The sequence below is a fragment of the Paramisgurnus dabryanus genome, chromosome 2, assembly GCF_030506205.2.
Source record: "Paramisgurnus dabryanus chromosome 2, PD_genome_1.1, whole genome shotgun sequence".
Taxonomy (NCBI): domain Eukaryota; kingdom Metazoa; phylum Chordata; class Actinopteri; order Cypriniformes; family Cobitidae; genus Paramisgurnus; species Paramisgurnus dabryanus.
Genome location: NC_133338.1, coordinates 21,572,219 through 21,588,595, shown reverse-complemented (window position 1 = coordinate 21,588,595; position 16,377 = coordinate 21,572,219). Strand labels below are relative to the sequence as shown.

At 37.5% G+C, this 16,377-nt stretch overlaps 1 protein-coding gene, 1 long non-coding RNA gene, 1 other non-coding gene and 1 pseudogene across 3 annotated transcripts; all 4 read right to left on the bottom strand.

The window, feature by feature from the left end:
- Nucleotides 1-462: 462 nt before the first annotated feature.
- LOC135730641 (uncharacterized) lies at nt 463-4,027 on the bottom strand. The gene is made up of 3 exons (XR_010526027.2): nt 3,935-4,027; nt 727-3,124; nt 463-605 (listed from the first exon to the last, which is right to left on the bottom strand). It is a non-coding gene; the product is annotated as an uncharacterized lncRNA (long non-coding RNA).
- A 597-nt stretch (nt 4,028-4,624) lies between these two features.
- Nucleotides 4,625-4,697, bottom strand: trnak-uuu (transfer RNA lysine (anticodon UUU)). The gene has a single exon. It is a non-coding gene; the product is annotated as a tRNA-Lys (tRNA).
- A 1,622-nt stretch (nt 4,698-6,319) lies between these two features.
- Nucleotides 6,320-15,250, bottom strand: tmem88b (transmembrane protein 88 b). Its single transcript, XM_065248535.2, has 3 exons — nt 14,809-15,250; nt 11,115-11,498; nt 6,320-6,922 (listed from the first exon to the last, which is right to left on the bottom strand). The coding sequence occupies exons 2-3, from the start codon at nt 11,490-11,492 to the stop codon at nt 6,641-6,643; spliced, it is 660 nt and encodes a 219-aa protein (XP_065104607.1). The 5' UTR covers nt 11,493-11,498; nt 14,809-15,250; the 3' UTR covers nt 6,320-6,640.
- Nucleotides 9,618-9,734, bottom strand: LOC135730887 (5S ribosomal RNA; annotated as a pseudogene).
- Nucleotides 15,251-16,377: the final 1,127 nt, after the last annotated feature.

Here is a 16,377-nt window from a genome sequence, read left to right as displayed (position 1 = left end):
CAGGTAGTCCGGTGGAGGGAGGACTGAAGGCTGGCACGGTGCTATTTGAAGATATTGATGTGATCTTTGATATGGTGGCAGATGGCATTTTTGTTGCCTGCAAGTTGGGGAGCCTCTCCTGACGACGGATAAAATCACAGACAGTTTTAGTGTTAATTATGGGTAGAGAAACACCCAGTTTGCTCAGCACTGGATCCTCTGCCAATATGGTATGTTGAACTCTCTCATAGGCCTTTGTGATGTTTCTTTTTTCAGGGCTTGTCTGAGAACTGTGATGTGACACCAGCCACAGAAGTTTCACAAGGGTGTACCTTAGCTTGTTGTGCTGAGCGCTGATGTTTTGTTGAGCTGGCGCATAGCGCTTTGACATCTTAAAACGCTGAACCAGGGCAGCTTCAACAAGGTCATCCCTCTTTGTACGACAGACAGTATAGTGTATTACCCCAGTGAGTTTTATCCACCTTATTTCATGCATCAGTGATGGCGTTTCTTTGATCTGTGGTAAGGCTCAGCTTGCCTTCAGTCAGGCCAACCTCCACCAGCAAAGAACAGAACTTCTCCAACTGCTGGAACCCAGGCAGAGGGTTGGAACTACAAGCATCCTCCTGTTAAAGAGTACAGTAATTGCACGTTAAGTTAAAATTCCTAGACTTTCCATAGACTGGCTGCATTTATAAATAAAATTTACAGATATGTCATTCTAGTAAAGCTAGTTTAAGTACTCACAAAAGCTGGAGGGTGAGCTGCACGGGTCTCTTTAGTTATGGGCTGGTATGGCCGTCACTATGTTGTCACCCGCCTCTGGATCACTCTGATATGCCTCATCCTCATCTGGGACAAGCTGGCCAGCGTGGACCACCTCTTCCTACAGACTAGGTCCATCCATTGAGATGTCGAAGAGGCTGAAGGGAACTGATTCACCCGTGCTTTGGCTGAATAGATATTCTAAGCCAAGCAAATCATTTGACATCACTTGAGCAGGTACACGGAAATTCTCCTCTACAGTCTCTCCAAACAGCTGCTGGCATCTGGAGTTAAGGCGATCGATCAGAGGTGCGGAGTATGTTCTGTGTCGTCAACCTTTTCCACTGAAGGATCCTACCTTAGATCCTCACGTGCAGAATGTTTTTATTATTGTGTTTTTAAGTTTATTCTTAATCATTTACTTACATAATCATTTTATAATCATTAGTTATCCATATAATTGTTTATTTGATTTAGTATTATTTTATTTTTATCATTATATTTCTATATTTCTTATGTCTTAATTTAATGGTGGTTCAGTTTCATAGAGCTGTTCTGTCTGTGTGTAAACCGTGATAGATAAAGAGAATGTTTATGGAAGCCCAAGGTCTGGATGTTGTAGCTGAGCAATTTGGTTATAACCGTGCACGCTGTATTCCTGGGTAGACGAGGTTTGAACATTGAGGCATATGCAACTGAAACTAAGCTGTCCATCAATAAAATTCTGTTCTATTTTATCATCTAAACCTTCATCTCACGCCTCTGTTTATGCTCTCCTCTAGCAACGATTGATCAACCTTTTAACTGACAGATGCCTATTAACCCTATAACTGTCACCGCCCCTTTTGAGTAGGGGGGGGGGGTGAAAAGGTGATCTGCACGTTAAAATTACTATAACTCTGGCATTCTTTGGTTTAGAAGCAAAATCTTGGTCTCTTTTTAAAGAAGATAATTTATAGTTTTACACTAAGGTGTTTGAAGTTGTAAATATTAAATGACCAAAAAGTTATACCCGTTTAAATTTATTTTAAATAATAAAAATAATGCAATAAAGTATATACTCTTAAATTTTTATATACATTTGATTAGAATGTTTTACTCTCAAAACACCACACCAATAAAGACACAAGTCTCAACTAGTTCTGAACCCAATTTTAAGTGAAAATAACAAAAAATGAAGTTTCTGTCACACTTTTAGTGGTTTTACCAACCAAGGCCACTAGGTGTCAACGGTTATTTGCATTATCTTGTCACAAGTTAATAAATTACTGTCTCTGCATTGTTTTTAATGCAAAAAGGTTTTGAAATATGAAAACTACATTCTTAGAGCTTTCCAGCGATATATAGGTTGTCAAGATTTTTGCAGATTCATATATTCATTTTGAAGAATATTAGAATTATGAATATATACGAATTCATATGGACTCCTACAGGGTCAGTGACAAATAACAAAATGACTGTCCCTACTAAATTTCCATCATCAAATGGCCTTGAAATATGAAAACTATATTCCTAGAGCTTTCCAACAATATATAGTTTGTCAAGATTATTTTAGGATTATAGGGTATTAGTGTTATAAATATATAATACTTTACATGTATTCCTATGGGGTGAGTGACATTTAACAAAATAACTGTCCCTATCCAAATTCTATCATCAAATGGCCTTGAAATATGAAAACTACATTCCCTGAGCTTTCCAACAATATATAGTTTGTTGAGGTTATTTCAGGTTAATGGGATATTTACAAATAAATATGTAATAACATTTTGGGCCCACCTGTTGACATTTTAGAAAATGACTCTTACTACATAATTTTTTTTTCAAAATGGTGTTGATATATTAAAACTACATTCTTAGAGCTTTCCAACGGTATATAGTTTGTATGATTGGTGTAGGTTTAGACTATGTAATTATTGTTTTAAATATATAATGCCAAACGTCCCACCTGTGGGACAGTGACAGTTATAGGGTGTTAACTTATATTTTCTGACGTGATCTGGTGTCCAGGGCTGGATCGTTTTTTATTTTGTTTGTGGTGTGGAGACCAGATCTAACACCACCATACACGGCATCAGAACTCGGAGCGATTTAACTAATCAGTTTTTTATGACAACATAAGTTTCATTAAAAATTTAGATAGGATGTACTTCATGTAGCCCCTGCATTTGACACAAGCCAGTGAAACGTGGCATTCAGATATTGGTTGAATGGCAGCACCAACTTCCCCATACCGCGTAGGCAAGGGCAATGACCTCATTCAACAGCTGGGCAGGTGGCAGAGGAAAGTCATCCGTCTTTCCTTGTAGGCCTGTTGACACCCTCTGGAGCAGTGGGGTTTTGAAGGTGTGGATGACTGGATTCGCCATATCAAGGTACACTGAAATAAAAACCTTGAAGGGAACTATTCTGTATGCCATCATAAAACTCATAAAAATTAAGCCTCATAAATAAACCGCACAAACATCACCATAACTATTCATGTGCAAAGATGAATTAAAGATGGTCAGTCAGTGTGCTGATCATTACATAAAATTAGTAGTTATGAATGTATGATTAAGCATGGTTACTGTACTTTCATTCATCTTAATATATTTTCTGAACCACTAAACCAGGGCTATTCAAATCTTACCCTGGAGGGCCGGAGCACTGTATAGTTTAGCTCCAACCCTGATCAAACACACCTGAGCAAGCTAATCAAGGTCTTCATGATCACTAGACAATCACAAGTGGTTAAGGTTGATTGGGGTTGAAGCTAAATTCTGTAGTGCCACGGCCCTCCAGGGTAAGATTTGAATAGCCCTGTACTTAACAAATAGTTGGCATTGGCAATAGGTTAACATCAAACACCAGTGAAGCACAGTGTTATAGCCAACATGAAAAATTCTGTAGTATTTGTTATATTGTAGTGTAATAGTATTTACAACACTTTGTTAATGAATACAACAGCATACTTACAAATTACAGTAGTATATTGACCATATAGTGAACTGATAAACTGTAATAAAATCTGTAGTGTAAGTTACTTTAATTTTAACTACAGTAAACTGTAATTTGTTTACATTCCTATAGTTGTTATATTACCACAGCAACTATATACCACAAAAAAAATTAATTCAAGTACTTTACTATAGTATGGTTAAAAATACTATAGTGTTAACTATAAATTACAGTAAAGTATACTACTTACAGTAGTCACGCACAATGTCGAATGTGATAGCATTTCGAAGGTTTCACGTTTTCATTTCATAGATGCAACGTTAGCTTACTGTGCATTCAGACCAGGTGTTTTTCAGCTGAGTGCCAGCTTTCTTCAGCTAAGCGCTTTGGGAGCTCTGATACGTCAGCTGTGAGACGGTTGGTTGCTGTGCTGTGATACTTGTCCCGCCCCTCCTCCACTGTGATTGGACGGCCGCGTGAGAACTGACATCGACGAGCGGAGCTTTTCATCCAAAGTTGAAAAATTTTCAACTCTGCGACGAGCGCGGAAAACCCGCGGAAGCATACCGCTAGCTGCTTGCTTATTTGAAAAACGCCGAGCTTCCGTTGGAAACATTTAAAAACATGCGCTGGCCGTGGGCGTAAAAGCGTTTGTGTGCACGCCCCTCATACGATGCTGCGTGATTGCTCGTCTACAATCGCGATCTGCAATTGGATTGGTAGTCTACTGTCAAGAGTCCCCAATCAGAAGGCCAAATTGACTCAATTAGACTGCACAGTTTTTCCGATCTCTGAGTGGTAGTCTACAGTCGAGACCGGGCTTCTGATTGGTAGTCTACGGTCGGAGTCTACAATCACTGTAGACGCTCGGCCAATCGAATGGCGTAAAAGTCTACAGCGCTCCACGTCAAAAGCACAAAATGCTCTTGCAAAAGCTTCTCGCCCGAACAGGGACTTGAACCCTGGACCCTCAGATTAAAAGTCTGATGCTCTACCGACTGAGCTATCCGGGCTCGGAAGCACCTATGTGTTTTTGGTGTACTGATTGTTATTGGAATTGACCATGGCTTTATTACAGTAACTATGGTTTTTGATTATGGTAAACGTAATGGGTCTTTTCAACTTTAATACAAAACTTCATTTTTGAGGCTTTATTGATTTGATTTCTTAATATGCATAATATGTTTATTGCATAAATAACGTTACCAAAGTCTGGTACAAACTGGAAGTATACTGAAAGAAAATGATGATCATACTTTGTCCCCGCACTACGTTATTTCACACGATATTATCTATATACAATTTTTCATAGTGACAAAAATAAAATCTTAATATAAAAATGACGTTAATGTTGTAATTCGTCACTAAAAAGTAACATATTTCTCTACTTTCAAACAATTATAATTATTAGTCCTACCACAAACGCTCTACAGACCTGTCAGCCTCTGACAGGATACCAAAGCAATTATGTCCAGTTCACGAATACAATAAACGGTTCACATCGAGTGAATATAATTAATTTATTTGATATCCTTTATTAGCAAAAAAAAGTATACCATCTACGATGGAAATCTGTTTTCCTAATAAACATTCAATTTATTAATTTCTAAATAACATGCCATAGCCTATATATTTTAATAATTATGCATATTTATACTGTATCCATTCATAGGTCTTAAACTGCATGTTGTAAGATTACTCGTAGTAGGCTTACCCGAAATGTTTTACTCTAAAACATTATAGAAAAAAACTTACATTTCACCCTAAAGGCACTACTTTTATTGTAGTCATAAGTAAAGTTCGTTTTTATGTCAAAAGAATAACTTAATTAAGTTACGACTTAATGTGGAAATGGTAACGCAGCAACACGTGTATGACGTGTCTTGTGGTAAAACTGCCGACCAATGGGATCTCTGGATCTGGATCCAGCTCCGCCCCTGGATCTGAATCCAACCCCGCCCTCTGGATGTCGTATTCTGCAGTGAGGCGCTACTGTTCGAATGCGGCGATGGTGGATGACATCAGTAAGTGCTTTCGTTCTCGACTCCCTTTTGCGGCATTTGATGCTATTCACCTGTGAAGTCGAATACACCTCTAACCTCTGCGAATGTGGGAATCTCGGCAGCATACATTCTGGTAGTGGGGAGATTTACCGCTAACGTAAATTACTTTGGGAAAACGCAACTATATTTGAATGGATAGTGACATTTCCCATACTGTAGTGTATTTGTCACATAAAGTATATTTTAACGTTTTATAACATCAGTAGGCCTGATTTGGTATGAAAACGTCATTTTGGGGTTTTGTGTGAATAGTATATTAAGAAAAACAATACTGAATATGTTTTGAAACACTACGTATTGTTTCATATTTCAAAGCTATTCATCTTGAGCTTTAAAAAATTTTTCTAAGGGATACTTCTGCAAATAATTCTAAAGACTGTTTTGTCTGAAGTCCATATTTAATGTCATGTAATAAAATGTATTGAAATTCCAAAATATAGCAGGGCAGGCTATCAAGAGTTTTTTCTTTCTTTCTTTTAATGCATTTCTATTAGGTGCTGATGGGCTTAATATAGGGATTTTAAATAAAGTAAGCACTCGACCCATGAACCAATGACACTTGCAACACTGTTTGTATTTTTATTCCATTAATATTTTACATTATTGTATTTTGAAAAAAACGTACATACAAAAAAGTATATAATACATAAAATTTTAGTCAAATTTATCTGATAAAGCTAACATTGTTTGTTACGTGTATTAAGCATAACATACATGTAATAAATTGTATTCTTAAGTGATTTAACTGACTATAAAACATGATGTAATTTAATGAGTAAGACCCTCTGAATCATTCTATGTTAAAATATTTATTTGGGTAGCTTTAGGTCTGCAATGCGTGACCTATTTTTACATATACTGTATATCTCCAACACTACAGTCGTGTAATCACTCTACACCCACACCTTTCCCTTCCCTCCTCCTTTCTCAGCTGTCTGTCCGCAGCATCTCCCTCCCAGACCACGGTGCTGGGTCGCCGGGAGGTTCTTGTAGACGGCACGGCTGTACGGAATAAAGCACAGACCCAGCTGAAGGTGACGAGCAAGCCGGCAGTATGCAGCCAAAGCCAGAACCAGGAGTGGAGTCATCAGCAAGAAACCAACAACCAGCAAAGCCACACAACCACCATCAGTCAGCAGGTCTGAACAGTATGGGGACGTCCCATGTGGATGCACCTGAAACAAATTTATTAAACCGTGATGAACACATTATATACATGCACCTCCATTTCTTGACTCACATTCTCTTTATTACACCTCATTGTTATTGTGTGTTAAATTGATTATCCTTTATACTGACAGGATTTGTGTGGTATATCATTCCTTACAAAGTGTTGTGTGAAGGACCTCTGGGAGTGTTGAAGATGAGTGGTGGAATGCGTGTAGGGATTTCGGAGGAGGTTGCAGGAGAAATGAAATGTCTCTGGAGGAATGTGTGGACTGACAAAGAGCAGATACACCATGCAAGAATGTCTGAATACTTTCATTTAGTCAGTTAATTTGTTACTTCCAAGGAAAGTTGTATTTTTCTAATTACATATTTTTCCAGCTAGTAAACAAGGTAAATAAGCTTAATTCACAAGCATGTAACATAATATTAATTTCTGTATGCTGCATAACCTGAAGCTGCAAAAACACGCACAGATACTGAGACTTGGACATGAAGTGATAAATATTGCATTGGTTAAGCAACAAAGTTGCATTGCACAATCAAAAGAAATATAGCTTGAAAGGAAAGAGACTGAAGTTAAAACCATGACCCCCACATTCTCCATCTATCACACTGTGAGATAGAGGAGAGTGGAGCAGGAACAACAGGGTGGCTGAGTAACTACAGAGAAGGAGGGGAAACTGATAAAGCACATCTGTGTTTTGAGCTGTACTTTCTCACATCTGACAGGTTTCTGCTGTCAGATGCTTGTAAAATTAGGGATTTTTTTTATTTTAAATCATCTTAATATGGGGTTCCTGTATAGCTCAGTGGTAGAGTCTTGGGTTTAAACCCAGAGAACACACATAATGTTGCTAAAAGTAAATAGCTTTGGATAAAAATGTCTTGACAGAAAAATAAGAATATAATATTAATGTTAATGATTATAAAAATAACATCTAAAATAACATTGATGTGCCATACTGAGATTGAAGCAAGTTATGTTTATGCATTAATCACATTGGCTGTAAATAAAAAAATGTGCTAATACGTGTTAGTTTTGTAAGTGATGAGCGATTTATTCCTTGGAATCCCATGGTGGTCTGCTGTTTCATACATCTTACAAATGATTAGATTTAAGGATTACTCTCCCCCATGTCTTGTGTCACGTGGATACTAATTGGTCAGAATGTCTATTGATCTTGGACCTCAAGGGTCTAGTAATTGGAGAGGTGGAGGAATCCAGCCGTTATTTGCACACACTGACCCTAACTGACCTATGAGTGCTATGTGACACTACCCTAAGCAGTATTATTTAAACAAGAGGTAAAGAGCGTGATATGGATGTTCTGTCTTGCCAAATCTTGCAAATGTGGTTTCATGATTGTTGAAAATATTGAAGTAAAAAATCAAAGTAATAGATCTATAATACTGGTCAAAGTAAAAGTATGCCGGAGGTAGATTTAGAGTTCTATGTGACGTCATCCTCCCAGTGCCCCTGCTAATACCCTTACTCAAAAGGCTGAGAAATGCTAAAGATTATAAGATCACAGGGTGAATCAAAGAAATGCAGAGGCCAAAATCCTCTAATGAATATCTCGAAATCAATTAGCTTTCATGCTTTTAAGCATTTTTCCTAAAATTTATAGAACATGCTTTTTAAGTCCTATTCGAACATTAATTATTTCTCATGAGGATGACTGTTAGAAAATATATTTGCATCTGTGATAAAACTCCCATATTTGCGGTGGCTATCCAAGTTTACAATTGTACACACCTGGAAATGTGCTGCTCATGTGATTAATTAAATGATAATTCACATGACCCGGATACTTGGTTTATATGTAAGCAATAAGGTACGAGAGGCTGTGCTGTATCGTGAATAAGTAACGGCTGAAGGGCGTTGTTAGGCACGACGCGAAGCGGAGTGCCTGCAACCCCTTCAGCCGTTACTTATTCACGATACAGCACTTGCCTCGAGTACCTTATTGCTTTTATAAAACGGTTACTACACAATATTAAAGTAAAAAAAGTATTAGTGCAACTTTCATGAAGTTAAATCAATAAAAGCATTCCTTCCGCTAGAAAAAATAATCCCTGACTGCGAACAACAACATGAAAGCTCAAATAAAAACAACAAACTGTTCTCAGACTTCTCATTATATGTTTATGTGTTGCTAAGGGTGTTGCTAAGGGCGCAGTGATATTAAATAGAACTGTTGGGTGAAGCGGTCATAGCAGTGTTTTATCGTGAATAAAGCACACCTATTGACCAATCAGAATTAATTAATTAATTAATTAGTTACATTTATATAGCGCTTTTCTCAGTGCTCAAAGTGCTTTACATATGAATGGGGGAATCTCCTCGACCACCACCAATGTGCAGCATCCACCTGGATGATGCGACGGCAGCCATATTGCGCCAGAACGCCCACCACACACAAGCTTATTAGTGGAGAGGAGATAGAGTGATACAGCCAATTAGTATGAAGGGATGATTAGTAGGCCAATGGGCAAGTTTGGCCAGGATGCCGGGGCACACCCCTACTCTTTTTCGAATGACATCCTGGGATTTTTAATGACCGCAGAGAGTCAGGACCTCGGTTTAACGTCTCATCCGAAAGACGGTGCTTTTTGACAGTATAGTGTCCCCGTCACTATAATGGGGTGTTAGGACCCACACAGACCACAGGGTGAGCTTGCTGGTCTCACTAACACCTCTACCAGCAGCAACCTGGTTTTCCCAGGTGGTCTCCCATCCAAGTACTGACCAGGCTCAACCCTGCTTAGCTTCAGTGGGCAAGCTGTCTTGGGCTACAGGGTGATATGGCTGCTGGTCAAGGATTGGAACTAACCGTTTTATAAATGTGTATATAGAATACTGTTGTTGAATACATTTTAAAATTGTATTTAGCACTTGTTGCCTATAATAGGCGGTTTAAATGTTTTGTGATTTTATTTTATTTATTTTGGCTTCGACTTGCTGTAGTGGAGCCTTGATGAAAGTTTTTTCCCATTTAGCCTACTTCTCATTATTTCAGTGAAGGTGGCAATGTTTAAAATGCACACAAAGAAAGACACTTCAATGATGCAGAATAAGCACAAAGCGCGTGACCGGTGCTTTTCAGTGCGCTTAATGGATGTTTAAAGGGCTTAAGGAACCGAAATTGATTCTTAAGCGACATTATACTAAAAGTCCATTTATTTTAAGTACTGGATGTATATTACAGTTATGTGTCTTAAGAGTATGAAATGTTTTTACATTAAAGGACTCCTGATACTATAATAATAATTATTATTGATGCCAATAATGCTTGATGCTATTTGCTGAACATTGAGAAGGTGTTACTGATATAATTTGTAAATGTTTTCACCTGTCTGATGTCTTAGTTGCTATTGCATTGGTCTAGATGAAAAAATATAAAGGAAAAGCAAGCTTTTAAATGTACTTTTTACTTATCTAAACCATTAAAGGTTATGTCCCCTTTGAGACTATGGGGCGGTTTCCCGCATACACTCTAAAAAATTTGGTGCTAAATAGCACTTAAAGCTCGCAATCATAGGGGAACCATTTTTAGTGTCATATAGCACCTATGAAGAACCATCCAGGGGTGATATAGCACCAGATATGGTTCTATATAACACAATATGGTTCTACACAGGTGCTACATAAATGCTTTATAGCACTTTAAATGGTTCCTCTATGATTACGAGCCTATGATTACACCATTTTTAGTGCTATTTAGCACCGTTTGTTTTTAGAGTGTAGGGCAGGGTTCCCCAAATCTTACCCTGGAGGGCCGGAGCACTACAGAGTTTAGGTCCAACCCTAATCAAACTTACCCACCTGTGATTTTCTAGTGATCGTGAAGACCTTGATTATCTTGCTCAGGTGTGTTTGATCAGGGTTGGAGCTAAAATCTGCAGTGCTCCGGCCCTCCAGGGTAAGATTTGAGGAACCCTGGTGTAGGGCTTATCCTATTCCCAGACTAAAAGGCATGTTTGAGCTGACTTAATAAAAAAACATCTTGCACTGGCATACACTTAACATATATCAGTGCCATTTTTTTGTCTCAAGATGCACACCAGTAATGTTTTTTGTAAGGTATGTAAAAACTACTTGAATGTCTGGGAAACTGCCCCTATACGTTTGGATGCAAAGAAGTATACTGCTCCTGATCTATTAAGAACCTTCCATTGACATTTCACAGGCCTTACCGCTGAATGACAGAGAAAGCCGAACACCACCATGACAATAGCAGGCGTGAGGATCAGCCCAAAAACCAAACCAGCCAGGCAGGCGTTGATGACCGCGATCACCAGATTCTGTGCCGTCACTAACACTGAACATGCCCAGCAGTCCAGAGAGCCTCGCAGCTCCAGTGGAGCTTCACCTCCTGCCTCCGCAGCAGAGTACGGTGGTGGCACAACCACCCCAGATCCACCTACTGGGGTGCCAGCTGGCAACGTGGAGGACAGAGAGTGTGTGTGCTGGAGGGTGGAGTGCTGATGATGGTGACTATTGGTTGGGAGCTCCTCGGAGAGGTCGAGAGCCTGGTGATGGGCCCCTTTCTCCAGTGTGCCAATTAAGCTCATCCTGATCTGAAGATGAAGAGGAGAAAGAGAATGACAGACTTAAACAAGTTCAGGTATGACACAGCATTAACATACAAAACTCTATGGGGGCGTTTCCATGACAGGGTTTAGATTAAACCAAAGCTAGGCCTCAGTTATATTAGAACATTTAAGTAGATTTTACAAACATACCATGCAAAAAACAATACTGGCGTGCATCCTGAGACAAAACAATGGCACTGATACATGTTAAGATAAACGTCAGTGCAAGATGTTTTTATATTTAGGCAGCTTAAATATATAGGAGCAGTTTCCCAGACCTAAGACTAAAATAAATTTATGAGCTGTCCAAACTAAAAACAATTTTGCACTTACATATAATGCGGCTCGTGACTGCTCATCCGAGGGGTGCAAATTCAAAATATGCGTTCGGAGTGTCATGTATGTTGCTTGTGTTTTCAAAATATGTGTTTGTTGCGTCATGTGAACCATATTCATCACGTGTTTTGTCAAAAATAAATGCCTGATGCACACGTGTCAAAACCGTTTATGATAAAAGAGACGCTCACTTTCACAAAATACACGCAAGACACTCCCTTAACAGTAAACTCTGATTTTGCATGAGATTATGTAAAGCATGTTTGTTAAAACTAGTTATATTTCCCAATTAAAATAAGGCCTAATCTTGTCTTAACCCTGGAGAACCCAAGAAGCTTTTGGGTAGCAGCAATTAACAGCGGCCAAATTTGACCCCGTGGGTTCTCAAAGTTTAAACTAATCCCTCTGCGGGAAACCACCCCTTAGTTTTTTGCATTTTAGTCTAGGACTAGGATGAGCCCTGTCCAGGAAACCGCCCCTATATAATTTTGCAAAGATATCCATACATTTGTAACAACCTTTATAAAACCATTTTTTGATTGTTTTACAGAAAACAAAGAGAGCTTTGAAAGCTGTCTCTTATGAGGTCTGGATTAAGAACTGCAGACAAGAAAGTTCAGACTGAGGGGAAGATGTATCATTAGGAAACCAGATGTGTAAGATCTTTTGAATTACAGGTTTTTTATCATACAATGATTGTTAACTAATAGCTGATTGGCCCTAAATGTGTTACAGATATATACAGTACTGTGCAAAAGTCTTAGGCCACCAGCACCCCAGCTTTGTTGTTTTAGCACCGTTTAATGTCCATCCGTATTTATTTTTCAATCTTTTTATTAAGAAACAAACAGAAAATACAGGAAATATGTAGAAAAATTCAAAACAAAACTATTTTCAGAACTAAATGTCTTCTTCAGGCATCAGTCAGTATTTAGTTTGACCTCTCTTGGCACGAAACACATCTTGAGCTTTTTTTGAGGAGACTGAAGTCCTGAAGTGATTTAATTTAATTTAGGTTTAAGAGATCCTGCAGCTGCCTGCTATTGCTCGAGTGTAAGAGAAGTTAACCCTAAATACTTGATACTTCAGCTTATATTTTTATTCAGTTTTTAATACTACATACACATTTCCTGTATTTTCTGGTTGTATTCTAATTAAGAGACTGAGAAATAATTATATATGATTACTATAACACTGCCAAAACAACAAATCTAATGTTAGCATGGTGGCCTTAAACTTTTGCACAGTATACTGTATTTGCATTACAATAATGCAATGTTGAGTTCATAAAATTATTACAAAAATAATAGCGTTGTGATTATCCAGAGGGCTCGAGAACAATTGACCAGTATGAAACTATATAAATAACTTCCATACATGTGCGTTATCGATCTGTGACCCCAATGCCATACACTAATTATCTAAAAATGGACACAGGATGACCTACAGCACACACGCACTATATCCTGAATGTGCTGTAAGTGATGTATGATGCATGTGACATACGTGTTTGTGCGCTTGCTAATTGTTGTGTTGTCTTCCTGCCTTTGTATTTTAATGCATAGTTTGTTAGAGGCCATGTACAGCAGGTGATTTTGATATAAACAGTAAATCACCTCTTACAGGAAACATGAACACAAGCTTATTCTATTGCCAAAGCTGAATAAGAAGCGAATACTGTTTCCTTTTACTTTATGGAAAAGGTCTTTGCACCAAAGATAAAATGGACATGCAGATGCATTAACAGTGTTGTGCAAAAGTCTTATCCCAAACCCAGCTTTGCTGTTTTAGCAGTTTTAATGGCCATTCATATTGGTTTTCACTGAAAATAACCTGCTTTAACTGAAAATACTGGACATTTTTACACAAAATGTAAACAAATATTTAGTATGACCTCCATTGGCACTATGCACATCTTAAACTTTTTCATAAAAATAAAGTCCTGAAATCATTAGATGATAAGAATTAGAAATTAGTTTTTTTTTATATAGGTTTAAGAAAGCCTGCAGGTTCCTACTATTGCTCAGGTGTTAAGGGAGGTCATACTAAATACTTTACACTTTTTTTAGCATTTAATTTAATTCAGTTTTTTAATACTGTGTGCAAATTTCCTTGTATTTTCTGGTTGTATTATAATAAATAGACTAAGTAATAATATACGATCACTACACCATTGCAAAAAACAAATCTAATCTAATGGCATGGTGGCTTTTGCACACAGTAATTCTTTTACACTGCAAAAAATGACTTTCTTACTTAGTATTTTTGTCTTGTTTTCAATAGAAATATCTAAAAATTCTTAAATTAAGATGTTTTTTCTTAATGAGCAAAACAACATAAGTAAATAAGTCTAGTTTTAAGACAAATAATATACAATTTAAGTGAAATTGTCCTTAAAACAAGCAAAATTATCTGCCAATGGGGTGAGAAAAAAAACTGTGAAATAAGATTTCTTTTTTCTTAAACACTTAATTCAAGTAAAATTTTCTCACCCCATTGGCAGATATTTTTGCTTGTTTTAAGCATAAATTCACTTAAATTGTAGATTTTTTTTTTTTAGCTAAAACTAGTATTATTTTCTTAGGTCATTTTGCTCATCATGAAAATACATCTCGATTTAATAATTTTTAGATATTTCTACTGAAAACAAGACAAAAATACTAAGTAAGAAAGTCTTTTTTTGCAGTGTATCATTAGATGTATCATTAGGCATTAGATGTTACACATTTGCATATGTATTCAACAGTTATTGACCATATTCAGCAGTAAATGTTTAATATTTCATCACAGAAAAGCACACAGAAACATTTAGCAGATCTAAGATTTAATGCCAACAAAGTAATGAGGCAGAATAGTCTTTGAGAAGAGGTTAAATTCTACACATTCCTTCATGTAGTCTCTGATAGGTCAATATCACGCATTCATTATCTATTAAGCACTCTGTACCCACAGCACTCACCAGCTGGCGTGGAGTCCTGCAGTTCTCTCCTCCTCTTTTTCTTACACAATGTGTACACAGCTTCTTCTTTTATCCAATTTGTGGGAGATTTTCTTTAAAATTCCTGCTTTATTTAGGCTTTGGATGTATGAAAAATTCCAATAGTGCTAGGCTACTCCTCATTTCTTGTGTTGTCTTAAGTATGGCTAGTGTAGTTAGTTTTGCTGTATTAGTTCACTCTCTATGCTGGAGGTAGACTGGGAACCGAATGTGTTATGCCTGGCAGTTATAGCAATGCCGTTCTGTGCCCCCTCCCCTTTCTCCTTGCCTTCTTTTCTCTCAATCCCTTTCTTCTTTCTTTCTGTGGGGGCAGGAATGTTTATTTAAAGAGTTGAAGTGAAGACTTTGATTACTACTGATAGATGTAGAGGACATGAAACCGCCACACACACCACATCATCCCTTCCCATCACCCATAACATCAACAACCCTGACCGCATGGTGCCCCATACAACCGTTTGTTTGCTGTCGTCTTGTGTTGGTTTTGGTTAATTTTGTCTTCTTTATAGTCATATATCACTAGTTTGATCTCAAACTAATTCTGAGGAATAATATTAATTGTTAATATTAAGTAAAGGTTTAAACGCCAAGATGTTTTGTTGTCCTTCCAATATTAAAATGTGTTAAAGGGGACATTTTTAAGATGTAAAATAAATCTTTGGTGTCTCTAGAGTACATATGTAAAGGTCTAGCTCAAAATATCACATAGATAACACACATATTATAACATGTTAAAATTGCCACTTGTAGTTGTGAGCAAAAATGTGCTGGTTTTGGGTATGTCCATGAGCTGATCTCTGCACTATGGCAGTGGCGTGGTTGGAAAGTGCAGATTAAGGGGCGGTTTTATCCCCTTCTGGCATCACAGGGGGAGCCAAATTTCATTGACCTATTTTTTTCACATGCTTGCAGAGATTGGTTTACCAAAACAAAGTTACTGTGTTGATCTTTTTCATGTTTTAGGTTGATAGAAGCACTGGGGACCCAATTATAGCCCCTAAAGGATTAGTCAATTTTCTTAAAAAAAATCCAGATAATTTACTCACCACCATGTCATCCAAAATGTTGATGTCTTTCTTTGTTCATGTTTGGTATTGTTTAGAGTCTCTGTTGAAACTGCAATTTTAAACTGCATTAAAACTGTTTAGTTAAAGTCCAATAAAATGAGAAAAATCCTGGAATGTTTTCCTCAAAAAAACATAATCTCTTCTTGACCGAACAAAGACATCAACATTGTGGATGACATGGTGGCAAGCAAATTATCTGGATTTTTTTTTAAGAAAATTGACATATCCTTTAAACATGGAAAGAGTCAAATTTTCATTATATGTCCCCTTTAAAAGTAAAATAGTACTCCATGGTGATAAAAGGAAGGGCTTTTTTACATATACGCGTATACATACGTGCGGTCGAACGCACAGCCTTGCAAAGTATAATCGTACGTTTACAAAGACTTTCGACGCACGACGCCGACCTACTCAATTTACAATTTACATGGGGTTTAAAAAATCCAGTGGTGCGTGTACTCTT

What these genes read in the sequence shown, in the direction of transcription:
- tmem88b (XM_065248535.2), bottom strand. Translation starts at nt 11,492, where the DNA reads ATGAGCTTAATTGGCACACTGGAGAAAGGGGCCCATCACCAGGCTCTC. An exon ending in GCTTTCTCTGTCATTCAGCG is followed by an intron (nt 6,923 to 11,114) that starts GTAAGGCCTGTG and finishes AATTTGTTTCAG; the next exon opens with GTGCATCCACATGGGACGTC.